Genomic DNA, 14,879 nt, shown 5'->3' with positions numbered 1-14,879 from the left:
AGAATCTCCAGATTATATCCAGTCAGGAATGCTTGGCTCCTCCCTCTGGGCTCACATCTCCCAATGGGATGCTGCAGTTCTTATCAGTCATGCAGGGACATTCAATGGCTGTTATCAGCAGGTGTCTCCCCAGCTGTGGAAGAGATAAGGAAAGCTGCCCACTGAACAGAAGACAGCTGCCATACAGATGGTAATAGAATACATCTTGCCTTGCTGTCTGGGGCAGCTGCTCAAGTTGTCCCCTGAGCAGTCCTTGACAGAGCTCTGGAGTCAGCTCCAGGCTTTTCAGGGCTCAGCAGTGGGGTCTGTCACTGTTCTGGAGAGGAATTCCAGGTTAAGGAGCTTGGAGGAAGTCTGGTGGCTACAAATGTGCAATACAGGCAGAATGAGTTTCCAGCTCTTGGTGGATGACAAAATGCTTTCTTCTGTTTTGCCATCTGGGTCTGACTGCTGATTTGGGACGTTTCCAGACAGATTTGGAGGCTGTTGTTTTTTAGCGGTCCAGTGTTTTGCCTCAGTTGAAGGACAGCCCTTCCCTGCCCATGTCCATAAGCAACATAACAAATTTATACAGGAGACTCCATCATTGACAAGCATGCTATAGCTGTATTCAACCTTTGATTTTTCTGCACAGAAAGCAGCAGACTATTTTATTCAGTTAGACATGCTTTAAAACATAAATGTTTTCACTATGGCAAGTACTAGATGCCTATGCTTTGATTTATAGCAGGACAGCTACACTTAGGGACAGCTTTCTTCCCTTGTTTTTCAAGGTTAGTGGAGAAGTTTGGGTCAGTATGGGGAGAAAAGAAAGTATTTATGGAAGCCTAGTGTAGTAGCCTCTATGTATGTCCTGTTTGTTTTGCATGTCATGTGCATTTCCCCCCATTTCTTTCTCTACTTCCTTTTCAAATCTGTAGAGTCTAAATGAGGTTTTTGACCAGCTAGGAGGGTCTTGTATTGTTTCTCATCACTGATGTGATAATATTTTTTGTTCTGGTTAGTTTGTGGGTGTTGCAGTTTGTCATACTGAGAAGATGAGTGGGTGTATTTCAGGTTTTCTGACCTGTAAGGCTTTAACTTTGTCATTTCAGCAGCTGGATTGAAAGGAGAGTTGTTACATTCTGGTGGTGATTAGTCCCTGGTTTTGCTGTGCTGATATCGTACTGGATCTTGAAAACTAAATACTCTTTTTTTTCCTTTTCTCTCATCTTCTGAACTTTAAAAACAGTTTGTTGATATAATTTTAATATGCCATGCTGAGGAGACACTTATTTTACATCTGCCGTCGCCACACTGCCGTATTTCTCAAAACAACCACTGTAAAACATACAAACACACCTTTTTTTCCACTCCATCTGGAGCAAAGCTCTCTATCTGGCAATTATGGACTCTTTGGAAAATCAAATTAATGGAAAATAAAATTCCTGGATGGCGGTGACGCAGCCAAGTCTGGCTGCTCGGGGCGTGGTGCAGACCACGGGGCCAAGATCCACCACCCAACCCTGCTGCTCTGCCATCCAGGAATGAGGAGGGTCCCCAGGGACAGGATCCTGGGGTATCCATGTCCCAGGGTGATGGGACCATCTCTGGGAGGTGCTGAGAGGGTCTCAGCAGTGAGAGGTGTCACAGTGCTGGAGCTTGCCAGCCCAACCCAGCACTGAGGCTGCTTCCCTAGAGGGGAACAGATGGTTGGTCCCTGCAGGGTTTGCTAAAATTTGTTTGTAAGGAGTGTTTTGGTTTTTTCTCAAAAAAAAAAAAAGGGGAAAAAAAGCCTTTTCCTTTGTGCTCGTCAGTTACACTTGTCACTTTAAGCTGCTCTTCCAATTCCGTTCCAGCCCATGTACCCATTGTGCAACCCATGGATCTTGTTTTCCTTTCGCTTTCTAGACAATCAAATTTTTGAATGATAACATTAGAAGAGGAATCGAGAATTACTATGATGATTTAGACTTCAAGAACATCATGGATTCTGTTCAAAAGCAGGTTTGTTGGGTTTTTTTTTTCCCCTTGGACTAACTCAGCAGCAGCTTTGAGTTTTTCCAGTGGTGTTCCAATCAAGTTGTTACTAATGAGATCTTGTGTGTCATCTCTTATGGTGTTGCTGCTGAGGTCAGGGCTCATGCAGCAGTCCAGCTGGATTTAAAACCATTTAAATGGTTTTAAAATTTAAAACCCTCTTACATCACTGCAAAAAGAGAGGCCCAAAGTGCAGCTTTTGCCTTGGCAGGTGCAATTCAAATGCCTAAGGTCAAACCCTACAAACCTGTAGGTTTATAGTGGCCCCACAGCTGGATTGAGACAAATTCAGCCCGAATTCCAGCCATGGCCTGGCACTCAACGCTTCTGCTGGCTGGTGCAGGAGATTGAGAAGCATCTTGGTAACAGGAGGCGTTGGAAAAAGAGAAATAAAGAGAAATGAGGTGGCATTTAGGCTGCCACAATTGTGTGGCTGCTCGAGGGCATGCACAGAGCTCTTTAACAAGGTGGTTATTGGAGGGAAATACCCTTGGAAGAGTATTTACCTGTCATTAAAATTCAGAAACTGTGGTGAGCCCAGCTGGGCATTACTTAATGGCATGTGGGGTTGACTCACAGCCTTTTTTTTATTTTTTTATTTTTTTAATGAGACTGATCTGTTGAAATGTTTATTAGGTTATTGAAGAGCACTGCCATGCAGCTCAGAGGCTGTAGAAGAAGCAACAAGTGTTCAGCAAGGTGATGTCAGGGCCCATGTGATGTCTGTGACCATGCCAAGTAATGGTTATTTAAAAAATTGACTTAGGAAGTGCTCCATGTATTCTAGGACATCGTTATGGAGATGGCAGCCTGCTTTGAAAAACAAAGTTAGCATGGAAAGTCTGTCAGAAGCAGAGCATCCTGAGGAAATTTTGTCATTGGACTTCATAGTGCTTTAAATTTTCCATGCACTGCCCAAAATGATGGCTACGTTCATGTTAGTGATTAAATGAGCTCCTCCTTTCCCCTTAGTTTAAATTATAAAGGGAATATTTATATTAAGTCACTGTAAACTTGAGAGTATTTGTTTGCCAGCCTTCAGTTCTCCTAAATTACACCCACAATGTTTTGCTGAGATGATTTTATGCCTTAGAGCAATGCTTTTGTCTTTTAGATCCAGTTGGAAATGTGGTTGGAACCCTTAAAACAACGGCAGAGGTAGATTACAGGTCAGGATAGAGCCAGTGTAAAAGCACTGCTGAATGATGTCCAGAGCTGGAAAGAGAATTTCTCAGCTCAGAAAAGATGGGAGGTGCAACTTGGCACTGGGTACTTTGCTCTGGCACCCTGGGTTATAGCTGAACAGGTGACAGAGGAGAATTACCTTCATCTTTAATTCTTTTTTAATTGTATTTATCATGTACATTCATACATGCCATGCTTATAAAATGACAGAATTTTTTGGTAGCTCAGGGGCTTTTAAAATTGTTTTATTCTTACTTTGTTTTCAAAGAGTTTAAGGTAGAAATTTCCTTTTCCTTTTCCTTTTGGAATCATAGAACCGTTTGGGTTGGGGAAGACCTTAAAGATCATTGAGTTTTGTGTCTTTTTTAAATTTTATTTTTATTTTTTTCTCCAGTTCAAGTGCTGTGGTGGGGAGGATTACAGAGATTGGTCCCAGAATGTGTACCACAACTGTGAGGCTCCAGGACCACTGGCTTGTGGGGTGCCCTACACTTGCTGCATCAGAAATAAGGTAACTCCTGGCACCTCAGCATCACTGCTGTTCACCCAAAAAGGAACCTGACTTCAGGAGGTCTGGGTGAGAAGTGAAGGAAAATGGGTCCTTTCCCCCCTGTATCAGAGGAAGGTGTTTGTTACGTGTGCACACTCATTTTTGGTGCGTGGGAATGGGTCTGTTTAAATCTGTGATGAGCTTTGATTTATTCTCAGAAACCAAAGCTAGACAGTGATGCTTTGAGTCTTAGCTGTTTTAGGATAAGAACCTGCAGCTGGATGGAGCAGAACAACTCAGGATTTTGCCTTCAGGAAAGGGGAAAGTGCTGAAATAAAAACTTCTCCAGGGAAAAACACTGAAATAAAAACTTCTCCAGGGAAAAACACTGAAATAAAAACTTCTCCAGGGAGTATATTCACTGCCAGCTGGGGAAGGGAGGATTAGGCTGCTTGCATCCCATGAAGTGTTAAGCTCAGGGGAGTTGAAGGAGGGCAGGGAGAAGCCCCAGATGGAGGTGTGGTCCCTGCACGGTGAGGGCTGGTGGCTCTGAGCAGGAGATGCTGCTGCTGCTGAGCCCTGTGTGGAGCCAGCACCAGGGCTGTGCATGGCTGCCCCAGGAAAAGACAGCCAGAAGGTGCATCAATCTTACTGTGTTTGACAAATCCTTCCAAATACAGCCTGGTTTCTGTCCTGGAAAGCTGCAGATATGGTTTGTGATTACTCATGGGCTTTGTAGTCATGGAAAACTCCAGCTAATGTGGGTGCCTGGGTTCTGATCCTCTGTAAAAGCCTCCTGCTAACAGCAGCCTGTGCTGGGGGGGCTCTGAAGGAACTATCTTCGTGTCAAATTATTTATTAAACACTTACACTAGTGGAACAGATAGAAATTAGCCCCAAATGCTTATAATCCTCAGTTTCCAATGCATTTATCTCTGCTGTGTGCATTTGCTTATGCCACGACGTCCTGTTACAAGTTCTGTGTTTAAAGTTAAAGGATGGGGCTGCCCTCCTTGTGGTGACATATTTTGGGAGTGCCCATGTGTCTGTCAGTCAGGCTTCAGCCATTTTGGGAACATGAAATCACTCACAGCCAGCACAACATGCTGGTGCCCAGTACTGACGCTGAATTAATTCCAAGTGGATTTATTCCCTGTGCTTGGGCAGATGGGTGCCCACACAGTTCCCAGCAGCCCTGTGGGACACTCTGAGCTTTTTCTTCTAGGAATGTGCTGAACAACTGTGAATTGTTTGTCAGACAGTTGTGTGTGTTCAAGGTGAGAGCCCAGCTTAAAAGCTTCTCATTTTCCTCCGTGCCTTTGGCTTTGTTTTCTGCCTCCTTTGGTGCCAGTGCTTTTTTACATTGGATGATTTTCGTTTTCATGATTTTCAGGTTGGCTTTTCCAGGCTTTCAAGGTAGAGCCTTGGAACCCACAGAAGGCATTACATGGCTGCAGAAAATGTGTTAGTAATGTGTGGTGAACGCAAGCACTCAGTCTCTTTTGAATATATGAGTTTTATATTCATGTATAGAATGGTATTGTATGGATATTTTAATGAATTTGGTGTTGTAAACAGCATTCATAGTACTGGGAGTTATTTGGAACTGAAGATATTTCTGAGCTTAAATTTGTCATCATCTTGGCACGAAGGCTGTGTTAACCCCTGGTTTTAGTAATAAGGTGAGTTAAGTTCTTAAGGCTCTAAAAGGAAATCCAGCTGTTCCTTCTGTGGAAGCAGCTGTGTCACTCAGCTCTGTCACAGCTTGGTTTGGATGCTGGTGCCACCCTGCTTTTGTTGGATAGGGATGGCTCAAACTGTCAGTGACACACTGACAACACTCATTGCTCTAAAATCACGTGGAGCTCTAACTAAATCAGACACTGGGGCTGCTGGGATAAACTGGTGTTGGACTGGGAAATGACCCTGTCATTGCTTTCACATGAGCTGGGTGAGCACAGGGTAAAAATAATATTTCTGTGGTTCCAGTTTCCTGCTGCAGTTCATGTTTGTTGTTTTCTTTTCAGACAGACATTATCAACACTATGTGTGGATACAAAACCATTGACCAAGAGGTAACGTAGCAGTGCCCACCCTGGCATGGCAGAGGCTGCTGCTTCTTTTTTTCTCTGTTATAAAAGTGTTTTCTGTGTGCTTTCATCTGCCAGGCAGTTAAATTGGCAATTAAAATGGTTCTTTTTTTCCTGGAATAATTTCTATATATGAGAAAAAAAACCTCATCTTGTTTGATTTCTGTATCTTCCCTTCTTTCCATTTTCCTCGATTCCTTGTTTGTTGACGACTTCCCCATGCTAATTGCACAATTAATGCACAAAAAGCTGCTTTCAAAATGTGAAGCAGTGGCTTGAGTCAGGGAAAGCTTTTAGAACTTAGAACCCAAAGTTTCTCACTGAGTAAAATTGGCATTGATAAAAGCTGGTTTTAAGTATTTTACACTCCAGGAGTGGGTGTTTTATTTTTGAGCCCGTGGTAGCGCACCTGGAGGAGCAGTGGGATTTCCCTGGCTGTGTTGGCTGCCTTCTTCTCCCTCCAGCCTCCTCTTTAGGGAACAGCCCCAGAGGAGGGACTGCCAGCTCAAGGCAGTAATTGCAGAGTGATTAAGAGGGGAAATTGCATCTGCCCTGAGTTCTCCACTGCTGGCTTTGGAGTGCTGGGAGGAGGCAGGGTGGGGGCTGGTCTGGAAATCTCCTCTCCCCAGCTCATTTGAGGCACTTGGAGCACAATGCCAGCCTGCGTTGTTGGTTTTTGGGATTACTGGTCATCTTTAAATACAGCTTGTCTTCATTCAGGTTCATTGATTTGTGGCTTAATCACCTGAACCTGCAGCCAGGCTCCAACACAGAGCACTTCAGCTTCTGCTTAACTTCACCCCATTCACTGCTTAGGACCCTCTGCAGCCTCAAGTGCTTTTATATTATGGGCTGGGGTCAGGGAGCAGCACAGCTTGCAGGACTGAATCTGAAATCCTCTTGTTCCTGTCCTTTATTGGGTCTTCGTGCAAACAATTTATGTTCTTCCACTGATGTGTTTTCAACTTGGGAGCAGAGATGAAAGCTAAAGAGAGACCTCTCTGCTTGCCAAGTGGTCTTAAACGAGGATTGGGTGCATTTCTTGTTGAAAAATAGCTGCAACAAACAGGTTTAAGAGAATGAAGTTACTTATTTGGGTGTAGAATAACTTTTCAAAAATAGAGTGATTTGTTGAGGTGTGGAGAGCTTAACAACAGATGGAAGAGTTACTGAAGAGGTCTTTGTTGAACTCAGTGGGTTTAAGGAGGTGGGAAGGCAGACCACATCTGGCTCCCTGAGTTTTGAGGTGCCACAAGCACGTCCCAGCAGTGGAGCTCCTGCTGAGCCCTGCCTCTGGTGTTTTGCAGCGCTTGAGCGTTCAGCACGTGATCCACGTCCGAGGCTGCACCAATGCTGTGCTCATTTGGTTTCTGGACAACTACACCATCATGGCTGGAGTGCTGCTTGGCATACTGCTGCCCCAGGTGAGAGGGTGTCCACTGTGAGGGGGAACATCTGGTTTGTTGGTATGTGAAATCCCATTTGACCATAATCATCATTTTATTTTCGGATTTAATGTAACTTAAATTTGATAAGCTGGGGTGGCATTCTAGCATTTGAACCAAAATCTCCTTTATCAGTATGTGAAATCCCATTTAACCATCATCATAATTTTCTTTTTGAATTTAATGTTACTGATAAGCTGAGATGACATTTGGTCATTTCGTGGCATCACTGTTGCAGGGCTTGGTGAGGCAATTCCCTTTAATGTAACTGATAAGCTGGGGTGGCATTCTGGCATTTGAACCAAACATCTCATTTGTCAGTATGTGAAATCCCATTGAATTTTGAATTTAATGTAACTGATAAGCTGGGGTGGCATTCTGGCATTTGAATCAAAATCTCATTTGTCAGTATGTGAAATCCCATTTGACCATAATCATAATTTTCTTTTTGAATTTAACTGATAAGCTGGGGTGGCATTCTGGCATTTGAATCATTTGTCAGTATGTGAAATCTCATTGAATTTTGAATTTAATGTAACTGATAAGCTGGGGTGGCATTCTGGCATTTGAACCAAAATCTCATTTGTTAGAAATCCCATTTGACCATAATCTTAGCTTTCTTTTTGAATCTAACTGATAAACTGAGGTGGCATTCTGGCATTTGAATCATTTGTCAGTATGTGAAATCCCATTTGACCACAATCATAATTTTCTTTTTGGATTTAATGTGTCATTTAAGCTGGGGTGGCATTCTGGCATTTGAACCAAAATCTCATTTGTCAGTATGTGAAATCCCATTGAATTTTGAATTGAATGTAATTGATAACTGAGGTGGCATTCTGGCCATTTAGTAGCATCACTGTTGCAGGGTTTGGTGAGGCCATTTGCTTTTTCTAGGGTTTTTTTTTGAGTCCTGGGGCTGGGCCAACATCAGAAACCACTGTTAAGTCCTATTCCCTAAACAAACATAAGTTTTTTTTTAACCTCCTTCCTAAGTAACCTAAAAAAAAAAAATTACACTCAAAAACCTAACAAATCCATAATTAGTTAATTAGTCCGTATTTAAAATACAACAAACAAAGCTACAATTTTCAACAATAACAAAGCAATGGATTTCTACTCTGGAAAATTTCTACTCTCTCTCATTGTGATGGTGTTCGCAGGGGTCTGAGGATGAGGGAAGAGACGAGGATCTGACTCCATGTTTCAGAAGGCTTGATTTATTATTTTATCATATATATTATATTAAAACTATACTAAGAGAACAGAAGAAAGGATTCCATCAGAAGGCTTGCAAGGAATAGGAAAGAATGGAATGAATAACAAAAACTCATGATTCTCAGAGAGTCCAAGACAGCTGGACTGTGATTGGCCATTAATTAGAAACAACCACATGAGACCGATCACAGATCCACCTGTTGCATTCCACAGCAGCAGATAATTATTGGTTTTCTTTTCCTCTGAGGCCTCTCAGCTTCTCAGGAGAAAAAATCCTAAGGAAAGGACTTTTCATAAAACATGTCTGTGACACCTCACCATCATCAACCACAAAATAATAAAAAAAGCTAACCCTCTAAACACAAATCCTAAAAAGCATTACACAAAAATACCTACATACAAACAATCTCTATATACAACAAACCCAATAAAAAACCATAACACGAAAAAATTCAACGCTTAAAAAAAAATAACGATAGCAAAAATTGTTTTCTCAAATAATGTAAACCTATGAATCCAAACTTAATACCCTGTATGTGGTGGTGTTCAGAGGGGTCCCAGAACGAGGGAAGAGATGAGAATCTTGACTCCATGTTTCAGAAGGCTGATTTATTATTTTATGATATATATTATATTAAAACTATACTAAAAGAATAGAAGAAATTATTTTATCAGAAAGCTTGCAAGGAAAGGAATGGAATGATAACAAAAGCTCGTGACTCTCAGAGGGTCTGAGCCAGCTGTGATTGGACATTAATTATAAACAACCAACATGGACCCATCAGAGATGCACCTGTTGCATTCCACAGCAGCAGGTAATCAATGTTGACATTTTGTTCCTGAGGCTTCTCAGGAGAAATAATCCTAAGGAAAGGATTTTTCATGAAACATGTCTGTGACATCTCACCATCACCAACCACAAAAATAATAAAAAATGCTACAACCTCTAAACACAGATGCTAACAAGTATAACACACAAATACCTACATAGAAACAAGCTCTGTATACAACAAACACAATAAAAAAAACATACCGCAAAAAATTTAACCCTTCAGAAAATGATAGTGAAAACTGTCTTCTCGAATAATGCAAACCTATAAATCCAAACCTGATAGCATGTACATGTGTGATATAACAAGCGCCTTTTGTGGTTCCTTGGCAGTTCCTGGGGGTGCTGCTGACGCTGCTGTACGTGACCAGGGTGGAGGACATCATCACGGAGCACAAGCTGGGCCAGAGCCTCTTTGGGGATGCTCCTGCCCCCGCCCTGGCCGGGGCCGGCTGCTGCATGTGCTACCCTGGCTGAGGGGGAGCCCAGCCCTGCCCGAGCAGCAAACCCAGCTGGGCACACACTGGGCTGCTGCAGCAGCCAGCAGCCAGCAGTGGGGACAGCCAGGACGCAGCAGAGGGGCCCCGTGGGGCTCCTGGGGCATTAATTCCTTTGAGTGATTGCTGGGAGATAACACAGCCAGGAACACTGGGGAAGAGCTGAGCTTCCATTTCCAGGAGCTCTCTTTGCATCTCTGGATGTCATATTTAAGTGTTTGTGCTTCTCCAGCTTTGTCTCCTTCCTCCTTCCAGAGAGATTTCTTGCTGATCCACACGGTGACCATGAAAGCTGTGTTTAATAGTGGGGTTTTATGCTAATCATGATGAATTTACTGACAATAATGGATGTGATGCTGATCGCTTTCATTGCTCAGTGCCTTTCAGTAACGGGGCAAATGCCAGTGTCAAATCAGTCAGGTAATGCTTGATCTATTTTTTAATGCAGTTTATTACTGTGTGGCTTTTGTATAAACTTACAAGATGTTTGAGTCTTGGATGTACTGTATTTTTCCCCTTTAGTAAATTAACTAGGTGATTGATGACTTTATATTTTTTTGGAGTTCTGTATGTCGAGATGTTTCTAAAATTTCCTGTTGAAATAAAACCAATGAGTCGTTTTTTCTTAAAAAAAAAAAAAAAGAGCGCACGGGTTTCGTTTAAAATTATTTTTATTTTCTTATGTAAGTTAGTCCCTAAAATGCTGAATCAAAAGGTAGAAGTGGCAGGAGCTGTGATTCTGGCTTGGGTGCTGCCTGCCTGGGATTTTGGAGAGTCCCTGAACATCTGTGTCTCCCTTGCTTCTCTCAGTCCACCAAGAGCTCCGGGGTTTTTGTTGGTGCTCCTTTGTCCTGAGCGTTTCTGTGCAGTCTCTCCAGCCCCAGACAGGCCTGCAGGCAAAATGCAAAACCTAATTATCATTCATATTGCAATTAAACCCAAGTCAGGATGAGAATAAAGCAGGTTTATATCCTGAATATGAATCTCTTCTTTTCCAAACGCTTCACTAAGAAAAACAGGGCAACATCTGATATTATTCATTCCTTGCTGCTTTTTGTTGTTGTTTAAAAAAAAAAAAATTCTCATCCTGGACATTTTTTTCCCGCTTTCTTCAAAACTCGGCGTTTTCTGCTTAACTCTCTGCCTTCACCCAGAATTTCTGAACAAATTTTGTGCATTTCCAGGAGCAAAAGAAAGACTCATCTAATTCCTGGGTGTTGCTGGTGGTTTCTAGGGACAGAGATCGCAGTGCCAGGTCCACAGCACGCTCTAGTGGCTACTGCTTAACATGGCTACTACTTAATATTTAATTGCTCCTTTTCACCCAAAATTTCCTGCTCTCTGTCTTGAATGATGTGTTCTGGTAGGTTCAGAAGCCAGGTGTGTTTTAAGGGTGGGTTTGTGTACGAGGAGAGGGAGGAGGAGCAGCTTGGGAGGATGGGAAAGTTGAAGCTGGAGTTGGTTTGTAGCAGGGACAGGGCTGGGAAGGTGGCAATGACAAAGGTAATTTTCCTTTAATGACAAAATTAAGGTTTTTTTTTTTCCTAATAAATGTAAATTTGGGGCTGATGTGAAATATGAGGTAGCCCAGAAACCAGGAGGTGGCACAAGTGTGGTTAAACTTGGGGTGGTTTAAATGAAATGGGGAGAGTATTTTGGGATACAGGAGAGCATTTATCCCTAACAAAGAAAATTTGTGGGCTGTACTGGATTTTCAGCCATCCTTCACGGTGTTTGGGTGAGAGTGATGTCAACCTGACAATCACAAAGTAAACCCTGTGTGATTTTGTTTAACAAATGATTGATTCAGAATCTCCTGACCCTTCCCATTCCCTAGGATCTGAGGAAATGAACTCTTGGCTCACAGGCCACGGGGGCTGGAGGCAGGGATGATGCCTCTGGGAGGTGGCTGGAGGAGAGAGATGCAGCAATTCTCTGCTCAGCTGCCTCCTCCAGAGAGCTGATGAGAAAATTGTCTTCAGATGGGTGAAGAATGCTGATCTAATTTAATCCCACAGCTGGGCTGCTCCTCACACATGCATCCTTAACCTGCTTTAAGAAAATGCTCCTTGGCTGCTCCTTGAAAGCCTGAGACAGCTCCAGAAAATCCCAGAACTATGGATTATTCTGTGTTTGTGATTTTCAAGCGCTCTGGCAGCTGTGAGCTGCCAGTGGTTCATGCTCCATGTGTTCCTGCTTTCCATCAGGGCTCAGAAAAAGAGATTTACCTCTCTATTCCTGGGTGAGCTGGGTGCCCGGCTGGAGCACCGTGCACAGGATGTAAAAATAATAAACAAATACAAATCAACGCAAAGCTTTAATTAGCAGAGGAGAGATGCCGAGCAGGTCTCCCTCTGGTGGCGCGGGTACCGCAGGGCACTCACTAAATCCCTGCTCGCTGGGAATGGGATCTCTGCACCCGCACATCCAGGGTTTCTTCAGCGGCCCTTTCCCCTGCTCTGCTTCCAGAAGCTCCTTTGGGCAGGCACAGCTTCCAAGGGAATCCCTGGAGAGCCTCTGCAGTGCTCATCACCTGCTCCTGTGACGCTCAGGATGCAGCTGCTGCTCACAGCTTCACCTTCATTCCTCACGGGTGGGATGAGCTGATTTCCCCACGATGGGGAAAAACACCAGGGTTTAAGATGTAAAGACTACTGAGCTAGAAGTTGTTTTGTAGATTTGTGTTCCTAAAGCTCTTTTCTTCGCTAGGGCTTCCCAGCATTCACGACTTTTCTGCAGCTGATTTTTCAAAGGTTCTTGTGTGGGTTCAGGAATTGAAATTCCTGGGCGTGGTGGGTGCTGAGCTGCAGAGGGAGATCACCTGAACTCCAGGAACAGCCGTGGCACAGGAGCTGCTTTGGGGTTGCATCTTCCTTCAATGTCTGTGCCTGAAGAGGGGCAGCATCTTCATCTGAGCTGGGGGAGCAGCGCTGCTGTTTGTCTGTCAAAATTGCTGCTTAAAACTGACACGGCTCCACCTGGGTTGGCACTGGGGATGGAAGAACTGCTCGGGTTTGGGTTCAGCTCCTGGCCTGAAGTGTCTCCTCTGCAGCTCCAAGGGACAAAGCTTTGCCCTGCAGCAGCCCTCAGAGCCCTTGGCAAAGGCAGCTGTTAAATGCCCCCAGGAAAGAGGGAGTCTGGGCATTTCTTTTTCCTGCTCCTTTGCAGGAGGTACCTTTTCTTTTCCTGTGGAATGTTTTGTCCTTGTGGAGAGCTGAAAGCTGCTGTGCTGGGAGAAGAGGGGAGCCAACCTGCCGGGGATGTGCACACCAGGACAAAGCCACCTCATCCTCCTGGGCATTGGGGACAGCTTTTCTGATCCCAGCCCCACCACAGTGCTCAGCCCTGCTTGGAGATCCAGCAGCAGGCTCCTGGGATGGGGGGTTTTGCCTGGGGAAGCACAAGGAGCTCCTGGCTCTGGTCCCAGGATGCTGGAGCAAAGCAGAGCAGCACAGCCCCCTCCAGCTTGAGGCTGCACCTTCCTGGGTTAAATAAACACAGAGCTGAGGGGTTTGGGGGGAGCTGGGGAAAACCTGCTGGCTGCAGGGCAAGAGCCAGGGGCAATGCAGCCCCCTGAGGTCCCTGGAGCTGCATGCAGGCCCTGGCAAAGCTGAGCTGCTGTGGAATATTGGTTCTTGGAGAAGTGTGTGTGCAGAGCTTGGAAGTGTCTGTGGTTTTTTGAAACATAACTGGGTTTGCTGGCTGGGGCAGCTGCCTCTCCCTCTCTTTCCCAGCAGGGTGTTGTGCTCCCTCTGGTCCCGTGCAGCACGCTCCTCTGCTGGGTGGGGAAGTGCAAATTCTCAGGGTCTCGTGCTGGTTGCTGGGAAAGGTGGAGCAGAGGTGCAAACCGTGCCTGGAGCTTGGCTGGAGGAGCTGGGCAACGTGGGAGAAATGGCCAAATCCCTGGTGGAAGGGGAGAAGATGCAGGTAAGGAACATCTGTGAGAGTTCCAAAAGCCTTGTCCCTCCTGATCAGAGGAGCACAGAGCCTGCAGGAAGTGTCCCTCAACCCAAGGCCTTTGCTCAGGCAGAAGTGGTCCATCCCCTGCTGGTCTCCAGCTTCCCATCGTTTGGTGTTTCCAAAAAGAGTGCGAGTTCTGCAGGAAAGGGAGGTGAAATATCCACACTCCATCTCTGGACTTGAGGCCTCTAGGGGATGAAATCTCAGGGGATGAGGTCTCTAAGGGATGAGCTCTCTGGGAATGATGTCTCTATGGAATGAGGTCCCTGGGGATGAAGTGTCTAAGGGATGAAGACTCTAGGGATGAGGTCTCTAAGGGATGAGGTCTTCGGGGATGAGGTCTCTAAGGGATGAGGTCTCTAGGGGTTGAGGTCTCTGAGGATGAGGTCTCTAGGAATGAGGTCTCTGGGATGAGGTGTCCAGGGATGAAGTCTCTAAGGGATGAGGTCTCTGGAGATGAAGCCTCTAGGTGATGAGCTCTCTAAGGAATGAGGTCTCTAAAGGATGAGCTCTCTAGGCATGAGGTCTCTGAGGATGAGATTTCTGGTGATTAAGTCACTAGGGATGAGGTCTCTAAGGGATGAGGTCTCTAGGGATGAGGTCTCTAAGGGATGAGGTCTCTAATGGATGAGGTTTCTAAGGGATGAGATCTCTAGGGATGAGGTCTCTAAGGGATGGGGTCTCTGGGGATGAGGGTTCTGGGAATGAGGGTTCTGGGGATGAGGGTTCTGGGGCTGGGAATGAGGGTTCTGGGGATGAAGCCTCTAGAGGACGAGGTCTCTGCAGAATGCTCTCTGTGTCTGCACACGTGTGTGCCATGGGGTCATCCCCCAGCCCCATCGCAGGAACAGGGACAGCCCCAGGCTGCCCGGGATGTGCTCTTTGAGGCCCCCGAGAGGAGCAGTCCCCTTGCCCAGCAGTGGAAGGAGAGGTTGCCCGCAGCAGCCCTGTCACCCCTCATCCTGCCAGCCCAAGCCTGTGAGCGGGGCGGGATGCGGCCCTGCCGCCCCCAGCCCGGTGACAGCAGCGGCGGCACGCCAGCCCCCCACCCCAATTAGAGTTGGGTGTCGCAAAGGACATTGAAAAGCAAGGAGGAGAGCTGTGAAGAGGGTCATTGCAGTGGCTCTTTCTCTCTTCTTTTTTTTT

General features: G+C 45.2%; 1 protein-coding gene across 2 annotated transcripts in view; it reads left to right on the top strand.

Annotated features, from left to right (window-relative positions):
• The window catches only part of TSPAN15 (tetraspanin 15), a 16,315-nt gene extending 5,900 nt beyond the window's left edge, over positions 1-10,415 (top strand). For both annotated transcript variants that reach the window (XM_031063591.1, XM_031063590.1), the window contains exons 4-8: positions 1,891-1,986; positions 3,599-3,715; positions 5,722-5,769; positions 7,092-7,208; positions 9,610-10,415. In XM_031063591.1, coding sequence (XP_030919451.1) covers positions 1,891-1,986; positions 3,599-3,715; positions 5,722-5,769; positions 7,092-7,208; positions 9,610-9,753 — 522 coding nt within the window. In that variant the 3' untranslated portion in view covers positions 9,754-10,415. The remainder of the gene's footprint in view (positions 1-1,890; positions 1,987-3,598; positions 3,716-5,721; positions 5,770-7,091; positions 7,209-9,609) is intronic.
• The last annotated feature ends 4,464 nt before the right edge of the window (positions 10,416-14,879 follow it).

The sequence above is a fragment of the Geospiza fortis genome, unplaced genomic scaffold (assembly GCF_000277835.1).
Source record: "Geospiza fortis unplaced genomic scaffold, GeoFor_1.0 scaffold637, whole genome shotgun sequence".
Lineage (NCBI taxonomy): Eukaryota > Metazoa > Chordata > Aves > Passeriformes > Thraupidae > Geospiza > Geospiza fortis.
Note: the sequence above shows the minus strand (reverse complement) of the source record. Positions and strands in the feature narration are given on the sequence as shown.